General features: G+C 42.1%; 1 protein-coding gene and 1 non-coding gene across 2 annotated transcripts; one reads left to right on the top strand and one right to left on the bottom strand.

Moving 5' to 3' along the window:
- Positions 1-4,424: 4,424 nt before the first annotated feature.
- Hnrnph2 (heterogeneous nuclear ribonucleoprotein H2) lies at positions 4,425-10,624 on the bottom strand. The gene is made up of 3 exons (XM_052735692.1): positions 10,492-10,624; positions 9,081-9,150; positions 4,425-6,617 (listed from the first exon to the last, which is right to left on the bottom strand). The coding sequence occupies exon 3, from the start codon at positions 6,562-6,564 to the stop codon at positions 5,215-5,217; it is 1,350 nt and encodes a 449-aa protein (XP_052591652.1). The 5' UTR covers positions 6,565-6,617; positions 9,081-9,150; positions 10,492-10,624; the 3' UTR covers positions 4,425-5,214.
- Positions 7,476-7,581, top strand: LOC128118281 (small nucleolar RNA U13). The gene has a single exon (XR_008221097.1). It is a non-coding gene; the product is annotated as a small nucleolar RNA U13 (small nucleolar RNA).
- Positions 10,625-10,697: the final 73 nt, after the last annotated feature.

Here is a 10,697-nt window from a genome sequence, read left to right as displayed (position 1 = left end):
TCTCTCCACCCTGCTGAGCCCCCCCCCCCCTTCCCCTTACTGAGAGCTCCCGAATGAGAACCAGAGAGCGGACTGAGAGAGGTTCCAGCGCTGCTCACAGATACTCTCACCCACAGGTTCCCAGGAACGGCTACACAAGCCCACGTGGATCCCAGACATGTCCTTCACTCCCCGATCCCCATTATTTCCTGCTTCCCTCCAGCACAAGTTTCTGTCCTCAAGATAGTCGACCGAGACTCAGTTTCCTCATCTCTAAAGTGGGAACAGCAGTGAAACCTAATGGCATCATGTATAGGAGAAGCAGGTCAAGTACAAAGGATAGCAGGAAGGAAAGAGGGTAAAAAGGACTTTGGGAAATGTCCTGGCAATGTTCAATTAGACCTTCTTAAAAAGGGTTAGGTATATAGCTCAGTGGTAGTGTTTGACATAGGCAAGGTCCTGGGTTCAATCCCCAGCTTCCCTTGACCTGTAAACAAACAAATACATAAATGACAGATAAGAGTTGGTCAAACAGTGCATTAGAAATAGATAAATGGAGCCAGATGGTGGGGGGTGCATGCCTTTAATCCCAGCACTTGGGAGGCAGAGGCCAGCCTGGTCTACAGAGCGAATTCCAGGACAGCCAGGGCTACACTGAGAAACCCTGTCTTGAAAAAAGAAAAAGAAAAGAAAAAAGAAAAGATAAATGGGACACTTACTTAATGGAGCAGCAGTTAGTCTGCTCACTTTTCAGAAAAGTTTCAATTTTCCTTTTCTTCTCTTTTCTAAGCGTGCTTTCCCCAGCACTCTGGGTTTCACTTTTTTTTTTTTTTTTTTTTTTTTGGTTTTTTGAGACAGGGTTTCTCTGTGTAGTTTCGGTGCCTGTCCTGGAACTCACTCTGTAGAACAGGCTGGCCTCGAACTCACAGAGATCCGCCTGGCTCTGCCTCCCAAGTGCTGGGATTAAAGGCGTGCGCCACCGCCGCCACCACCCAACTGGGCTTCACTCTTTAACTAATTCAAATAGTATGGCTTTTTTGGTTTTCTCCATCTTCCTCCTCCTGGCAGCTACCAAGATTTACAGCTTGCTGCCCTGGGATGTTTTAGATTAAACTGTCCTCAAGCTTGAGGGGTAGGGGGTGAAAAAACAAGCTGTAGGTTAAGGGCATTGGCTTCTCCTAGAGGACGCAGATTCTGTTCTCAGAACCCACAGGGTGGCTCATTCGAGTTCCCCCAATTCCGGCTTCCATTGGTCCCACGTACACAAGTGGTTCACAGATACACGTGCAGGAGAAACACCTACCCATACACATAAAATAGTTTTTTAATCTGCAGAAAAGAAGGAAGGGAGGGAAAGAAAAGGGATAAGCAGTTAAGAAACTATAATCTCAGCTGTTGTCTCTCAGGACCGATTTCTTCTTCCAGAAACCTAACTTCCATCAGAGGGTTGCAGCATGTACATCTGTGCACATCTGTCCTGGCCAATGCTAGGGAAGGTGGGGTCCATAAAGAGTAAAAAGGTTCCAAGACAGATACCACCTAACCTCTCCCCTCCTCAGACTAACCTGGTGACCCCATGGCCATGTCTGCTTTGCATTCACAAGACTGAACTCCAGTCAGTGTGCGACCAGGTTGTATAAGGGCTCTCACCACACTCAGCCCGGTACTGGGAAAGCAAATGGAATTGCTCTCCATCACCAGTTGTCTAGCAATAGCCCTCAAGGCCCATCTTGGGGGAAAAAGGTCATTTTTACTCCTAGTGCTAAAAATCATCTTGATGAAAAAGGTGTTGTTTGATTTACAAATGAATTTGACATCACATTTTCTTATTATTTTCCTGGGGGGATGAGTCAACAGTCTTCTATGGTTACATATGATTGTCTCTATTTGGTTACCCATTTTTAAGGTCAGATGAATGAATTCTGGAATGAACGAACGAATTGGTGAGTTTTACATTTATAAGCACATTAGCAGAATACATTACGTACTTGTCAAAAGACAGCTCACCCCGAGTTTTTCAATCATTTCAATCCATCTGGGGTGACACACCACATTCCTAAGGGAGTCCCCAATCATGCTGCTGCTGTTCCACAAACCACACTGGAACTGGACACAAGCTATCGTGGGGACGGTTTTAGGCCATGATTATTGTAGCGGACAACTTTTTGCTGATATTGCCAAGTACCTTGACCCAATGGAGTGGATCATGCACTTCCCCTCCTCTAACCCTCCGCTGGGTAACTTCTATGCTGGCTCACTAGTGGCGGTGGAGTGTACCTATAGATATGTGAAGTACACAGGGACCAGTGTCGATGCCTTGGCAGGTACTGTCCCTTTGCCACCTCTGGTCCTGACCACTGCCATCCTCCACGCTCTTTCCCTTGACTGTTCTCCAGAGCCTGGCTTTCCTACTAATTTATTGTGGTGGGAGACACACCACATGAGGAAATTGCTCAGAGGACAACTTTCTGGGCTCTGTTCTCTGGTGTGGGTCCCCAGGAACCAAACTCTGATGAGGGATGGCAGGAAGCATCTTGAACTGCTGATCCATCTTGCTGGCCCCATTTCAGTGGAGCAAGGGGCGTTCTAGCATCTCAGGATTCAGCTCTCCTTTTTTTCTGGGACTTGGTGACATCTAGTGGCTAACTGGAGCTTTTTCACTCATACTTTGAGAAACTTCTGGAAAAATTACTCAGCACTATGGAAAGCAAAACCACTTTGAATTTATTTACTCCTCTGAGAAAGGGTTCCAAATGAGCTTAGGAGAAAAGGGCAATCATTCCAATCCATTTTGGCACAATGGCATACGAGTCAAAATGGATTTCCTAGTTTCCTGTTAATTGAAATAGAAATTAGAAATAAAGAAAAAAAATCAACCAATCAACCAAAAATATAAATTAGAAACCATCAGTTAATCTCAAATCTCACTGCCATCTTTTCTCAGTTTCCAGAAATGGTACTTAATAAAGTATCCCCAATACAGGATCAATTAATATAAATTTGGTATCTGTATCCTATATCACAGGGTATTTCTAGAGATGCTAAAGCATAGACAACTCGAAGATCCAGTTTCTGGGCAGTCAGATATCCAGAAATATGTAGTTCATGTGCAGTCGTTACTGGTCTAAGGGTGTCCAGGACTAAAGGTCAGGGAGAGGTGAAACACCTAACCACCATGATACAGAGATGTGAGACACCCACAGACAGAAGTGCTGCAGGTGCTGAAGACTCATGGGAGGTGCAAGCTCCGGTAAATAGACAATCAACTGTGGCTTGCACTTCAAAAGAAATGCTGAACTACTTGCAATGAAAAGAGGGAGAGAAGGCGTGATCATAAATGAAGCCATTTCTTCACAGTCCCTTTTAGGGTCCGACGTTAGCAGTGGGAGAATGGTGAGCTGTCTCAAAACATGCTCTTGAGTAATCTCAGCGCAGTACTTGGCACCATCACAGAACCTTCTCAGGATGGGGTGCAGCAGTCAGCCTGTAAATATGTTCCAGTGACACTCATGCAGTGTCAGAGAACAAGTGGCTCACCATCGAGATCTTCTGCAAACCATGAAAATAAAGAGTACTGAAAGGTTTTTATTACTGAGCAGTGGTGATGCACACCTTAATCCCAGCACTCGGGAGGCAGAGGCAGGCGGAGCTCCGAGTTCAAGGCCAGCCTGGGCTACAGAGTGACTTCCAGGACAGTCAAGGCTACATAGAGTAACCCTGTTTTAAAACAAAACAAAACAAACAAAAAAAAACCAAGGGAAGGAAGAAAAAAGAAATCAAAAATAAAATTGCCGGGCTAGAGACAGCTTAATGGGTAAGAATGCTTGCTGTGCAAGCACGTCAGACCCGAGTTCCCATCTCCAGCACCCATGTAAAAAGCCAGCCCTAGTCATACACACGTCACCCCAGTGCTGTGGTTAGCAGACAAGAGGATCACTGGAACTTACTGGCTGCCAGCTTAGATGCAGGCTCAGTGAGAGGCCCTGTTAACAAGACAATATGGCAGAGAGCAATAGAACAGGGTACCCAATGTTTTTCTCTGGTCTCTACCAACACTCATGGTGTACACGTGTGTGCACGTGCACTTTAACACACACACACACACACACACACACACACACACACACACACACACACACACAAAATCCAAATTTAGGCTTTGGATGTAGCTCTGTTGGTATAGTGCTTGCCTTGTATGCAAAAAGTCCTGGGTTTGCTCTCCAGCACTGCATAAACTGGAAAGTCATACATAACTGAAATTACAATACTTAGGAGGTAGAGGCAAGAGGATTAAAATTTAAAGGTCATCCATAACCTGGAATATTTGAGACTTTATCTCAAAAAGAAACCTGAAAATCTACATTCAACTACAGAGAACTTTAAAAGTCAGATACTATATACCCATATAATAGAACATAATTAAAAAAAATCAAACTATACAAGACTTTTCCAGTTTTTAAAAGGAAGATTTATTTAACAAGTTTCACTTAGTACAATACATCTAAATGGAATTCACAATACAAGGTAAGATTGAAATCAAAGCCTCAGAATTCCATACAAACAACATGACCAAACTCCTAAAGTATTGGTTTTACATCTCAAAATTGTCCCAGATCTTTAAAAAAAAAAGTGAAAGTGTACACTCACGTGCCTTACAGGATATTAAACCAAAAAGCTAGAATTAACAAACATGCCAAATGTTGTCACTTTGAATCATAGACACAGCTCCTATATTGATTTTTACAGAAAAGCATGTTTCTCAACATGCATCTGAAGGTTCTGATGTATTGTGTGGTATAAGAGCAACATTTAACATAAGTGAAACTGCTTTAAACCTAAATATGCTTACTGCTTAAGTACACTCCTACAACATAACTAACTTGAGGAAAGCTGAAAGTGGATTTAACAGTTATGGTCAATACTGAACTTGTTATTACATCCTAGATGAATATTTCAGTGTTCAAAATTGCTGAGCTTAAAGTTTGAAAACAATCTTAACTTTCACTTTACAGTAAGCATGAATCACAAGCTTGTAATGCAAAACTGTTAAACTTAAATTTTGTTCTTAAAAAAAAGGAGAAAGAAGAAAGAAAGAAGCTGACCAGTAGTGATCAGAAGCAATTGTATTTCCCATTTACCAATCATACTGGATATGTTGGACATCCTTCCTATTCTATCCAGTTCCTATAAATGCACAGCTTTTATTCCTGGAGCTGTTTGGTGTTCCTTCTCTCCCTAAGCAAGGTTTGACTGATAGTCACTTGAGTTTTCCTGAAGAACTTGGTCATATCCACTCATACTGCTCTGACCACCATAACCACCACCATAACCACCACTCAGCTGCTGGCTAGCAGGCCCTCCATAACTAGACTGGTTGGATAAACCCATCCCTCCCATCATCTGGCTACCATAAGCACCACCGCTGGCCCCCGCTGTAGAATTCAAAAAGAGTTCCACATAGCTATGATCGTAAGCTCCTCCACTTGTCCCTGCAGTAGAATTCAGGAAGAGCTCCACATACCTGTGCTGCATATTAGCTTTATCCTTTGCCATAGCTGCCACAGCATCTTCATGAGTAGCAAACTCAACATCTGCCTCACCTGTAACTCTGCCATCCGGTCCTATTTCAATGTGTACTCTCATGGGATTAAGAGGTGAGAAGAAATTGTAAATATCATTCTCAGTGGCTCTGTATGGCAACCCCCTCATGTGTACACAGTGCCCTGTGGTGCTCTGGAAACTGGACCCACCATCTCCATATCTATGATCAGACATTCCTGAGAAACAGTAATTTAGGTCTCTTCCAAATCTATCAGACCCAAAACCATACCCGTCATTATACCCTCCATAGTCATCATAGCCTCCATACCCTCCACCATAGGCACCTCGCCTCATTCTTTCGAACCCAGCTCCTCTGCCAATGCTATTATACCCTCTTCCAGCCCCAGGCCTATCATAAGGACCCGGGCGCTGCATAGTCATGAGCTTTCGAGGGGGATCATAGTGGGTTCGGACTTCAGCTCTGCTACTCTTGAAGATTTCAATGTACCTGTGCCCTATTCTTTCCTTGTGTTTCTTTAAGGCCTTTTCGGCTATCTCCTGTGAAGCAAACTGCACAAACGCCTCCCCTGTGCTCCGCCCCTGAAAGTCCACCGGCAGTGTCATCCCATTTGGCACAATTTCCAACCCTGAAAAGAACTGAACAATTTCTTCCTTGCTACAGCCAAATGGGAGTCCTCTAAGCCGTACAAAGCCATCATTGGCAGTATCAGGACTATTTGGACCTGTATGCTTTAACACCCAATCCATTTCAACACTGTTGGACTTGAATACTTCAACATATCTGTGTCCCATGGTTTCTCTGTCTTTCTTTAAAGCCAATTTCACTTCATCTTCAGATTCAAGTTCGACAAACGCTTCGCCACTTGGTCTGCCTTCTCTGGTGTAGATAAAACGAACACCTGATGTGCCATTTTGGATTTTGCAATCAGAGAAGAAGCGCATCACCTCCTCAGCTGAGCAGGACCAGGGTAGGCCCCTGACCTTCACCACGAACCCCTCCCTGCCCTCTGTGCTCAGCATCATGGTGACTGTTGGGCTCTTGCTGGCAAGCTTGACTCAACACAATTTCAACGTGGCTTTAAAAAAAATTAGAAAACCATTGTCATGAAAAATTGTACAAATTATAGTAAGAGAAACAAAGAAAACTATTGTTATAGATTCACATCAGTAACTTTTTAAAAAGATAGCCACATGAACAAAAAGACTGCATTAAATTTTTAATGCATTCACTTAACAATGACTTATTCCATTTCTATTATATATCAGGTATAATTAATTAATGGTGATTATTTCTGGGTAGCAGTACTATAGGACTTGTTTCCATGGATATATACATGGAAAATATTAAGACATTTTTGAACATTCTAAATTGTCTTCACTGACCCAATGTATTAACATCATAGAGAGAAAATTAAAAACTGCAAATAAAATATATCTCATTATATAAAAATCAAAAATTTCTTTAAATCAAAAGACAAACAAAACTTATGAGAAGATGTAAGTCCATTAATATCCTAATATAAACAACGCATGCAAATCAATAAAATCCAGAACTATTAAAGACTAAGAGATAAACAGAAAAAAATTGGGAATTTACATATTCAAGCATCTTTTAGATGCCAGGTCCAGTACTCAGTTCTGACATGTAAGAATCAATGAGTCCAGAAAGGGCTTACAGTCCTACAGGAGAAATGTATGCCTTCACCAAAGGTAAGTGCAAATAGATAGAATAAAGGAAGGATTGGTTGATGAAGTGTTATCAGTTGGAGGCAGAATGGTTAATTGAAACAAACTAAACTGATCCTGTTCAGGGATCCAGAAACAATTTATAAAAATTGTCAATGGAGCAAAACATGTAAGAGTACAAAACTCCAAAGATAGGGCTGTCAAGAAAGAGATTAGCTCCTGAGGGTTTGATTTAATACAAGGAGGCTAGCCTCTTGTTTGGTTCACAAGCATGATGATGATTCAGTAGTCACACCACTGTGTGACATGTGCCTCCCCCAAACCTGAAGACGTTGGGACATTACCGCTCTGACGCTGGGTGTGGAGAGGGAATATATAGCATCTTTTATGGATTTTAAACAGGAGTGATGTCATTATAGCCCTTTCAGACTCATCACCCAGGCAACTGGAACATTCAAACAGAAGGAAGGGGGCTAGCTGAAAAGAGCAAATTAACAAAATGACCTTGCCAGGCAATGGTGGCACACGCCTTTAATCCCAGCACTCTGAAAGGCAGAGCCAGGCGGATCTCTGTGAGTTCGAGGCCAGCCTGGGCTACCAAGTGAGTTCCAGGAAAGGTGCAAAGCTATACAGAGAAACCCTGTCTTGAAAAACGGAAAAAAAAAATGACCTCTTAGAGGTATGTCAAGAGATTCACTAAAATAGGAGCAAAGAGGTAAGGAAAAAATCTGCCTAAATAAAAAAGTGGAATCTGCAGGACCTGATAAAAAAGATTATGGGTATTAAGGGTTGCTACATGGGATGGTACTCAGGAGACAGAGGCAGGTGGCTTTCTGTGAGTTCAAGGCTAACCTGATCTACATAATAAGCTCCAGGCCAGCCATGCAGAGCTACATATGAGACCCTATCCCCAAAACAAACAATAACAAAAGATATAGGACTGCAGGCAACTTAGAAATACTAATAGTGAGAGAAATAGTCTTCCCTAGAGAAGGGCATACTGGTTATCCAATACCAAACGGTCAACTCTGAAAACATGCATACTAATAACATTCTACAGACTAAGCAGGTTGTATCTATATATTTAGGAATATGCACACATATGCAACAACTATGAAAAAAGTCCAGGAATTTGAAAGAGCACAAGGTGGGGAGGTGTTTAAACATGGGATGGTTTGGAGGGAGGAAAACGGACAGGGAAAATGATGTAATCATATTATAACTTCAAAAAAATTTAAATACAGGGAAAAGAGGAGTATATAGGGGAAAAGTCTGGGAAATGTTCAAACTTCAATCACTGGAAATGAAATTTAAAGTAAAATAAACCTTTTTAACACCCATCAAAAACAGTGGCGATTAAACAGTAATAATAAGTCAACATTAGTCACAAACTAGAGTTTCCTAGAAGAGTGAAAACTGATGACTATTCTGGAAAAATATTTTGGTAATAGCTGGGCGGTGGTGGCACACGCCTTTAATCCCAGCACTCGGGAGGCAGAGCCAGGTAGATCTCTGTGAAGAGTGAGATCCAGGACAGGCACCAAAACTACAGAGAAACCCTGTCTTGAAAAACCAAAAAAAAAAAATAATAATAATAAAATAAATAAATAAATAAATAAATAAATATTTTGGTAATATTTACCACACCTTCTGACAGAAAATTCACTTCAGGTATGTGCCTTAAGGAATTATCTGAAATTAAGAGCAGGATTTATTGAACTATATATTGTTTGAAAGGCATTTTAGGAAGAAAACTGGAACATTATACATTTAATACAGTTATAAAATTTTAACTGATTCAAGATCAAAGATATTTTTTAATCTCAATTATGTAGAAACAAAAATTCACATACCCTTTGACCCTGCTAGAGTTTCTTCCAGGAATCTGGTCGACAGAAATACTTAAAAATTTTTGCTGCAGCACTGTAATGGTAGAAAATCAGAAAACTAAATAGCCATCAACAGAGATGGATGAATTATATGTCTACTTTTTAAATGGAGTTCTATGCAACCCCTTGCAAAAGAGATTTGCCCTTACCCAGAAAGATTTCCAAAACACATTGAATGAATGAATACATATAATATAATCCTATTTGTATTAAAATACAAGCATAAAACCAAGTGTATAAATGTGTGTGAGACGATGTGAAAGTAGCTTCATGTAAGATAAACTTTAAGAACAAACGGAGGGCAAGAAGTGGAGGTGGCCTTTCACTTTTTAATACCATACACTTTCATAGTTTTAATCCTTTAAGCTCACTGTATTGGAGCAAAAGTAATCTTAGAAAAAATATAAGCATTGGAAACATGACAAAATTTCTTAAAGAACATTTTGTGTGCGCTGATGGAGACTGGATCTCAAATGTTAACAGTGACTATTGAGTTTATGGTTTTTTTTTCCTTTTATTATTTTTTTATGTGCAGGCTTAATGGTCTGCTGAAAGAATAATAATTTGACAAAACATCCCAGGGACTATGGTGATTTCTACAGCTCTCTGCCTCAATAGATCCTCCCTAGTGGCTGGGAGGTTTTGCTTCCTTACATTTCCTGAGAAGGCCACCAGGACTCTGTTACCTAACGTAGTAACCAGGATTTGTGAGTTAAGAATCTGTGTACTTATACCTGTGCTACAGCATACTTTTTGTAACTGTAATAGAGTTGGGTAGTGCTCAACTGTGTCCTTTTTAAACGAATATATTACTTTTCGAATGACCAAAATTCAACTCGTAGATCGTTACAAGCAGAAAAACAAACGTTCCAATAATTAAGTAAAAGCATTTATTGGGCGCCTCTCGAGCACGCAGTAGCTGCCCAGCTCACACTCTAAAGGTGTAATGCACTCGGGACCCCTCGCGACCATCGCGCAGTTTGAACAGTTGAGCGCCTGAATGGATGGAGCGGTACTTCGACCGCGGGTCTCAGTATGGTTTTTTTTGTTGTTGTTGTTTTTTTTTCTCCTAACTCCGGCCGTGTTTTTGAAACGCTTTTCACCTTACGGTTCCCTCTTGCAGGCAGAGGGGGAAAGGTCCCCCGAGATCCGGCCACACGAACTGATTTACAAAAACACGCACGCAGTCACGACCGTCCACCATTTCCCCACCAGGCGCAGCGCAGGCCGCTTCCCGGCACTCGGGGAGGGGGAGGGGGGAGGAGGACGCGGGGGGGGGGGGAGCCGAGCACGAAAAAGGCGGAGGCGACCCCGAACTCCGCTCTGCTCTGCCTTATCACCACCCGGGGTCCCCATTTCCCACCCACACACCAACCTCCAAGGAGACCGGGGGATTATCCTCCTTCTTCCCTCAAACGGCTATAGCGAGACGATAGACGACGACCAGAACTACTTCTGCTCACGTAAGCGATTGATCACGTGAGCGCCTACGTCATGTGAGATCTCGGTCACGTGAGCAACTCTCGGCTTAAACTCGGGATCACTGAGGTGCCGCACTTCCTCCCCGTTTGGAAATGGGGT

This window comes from Peromyscus californicus, unplaced genomic scaffold (genome assembly GCF_007827085.1).
Source record: "Peromyscus californicus insignis strain IS unplaced genomic scaffold, ASM782708v3 Scaffold_10__1_contigs__length_136768540, whole genome shotgun sequence".
In the NCBI taxonomy this organism is placed as follows: Eukaryota; Metazoa; Chordata; class Mammalia; order Rodentia; family Cricetidae; genus Peromyscus; species Peromyscus californicus.
The sequence above is the reverse complement of the archived record's forward strand: the minus strand, read 5'-3'. Positions and strand labels throughout refer to the sequence as shown.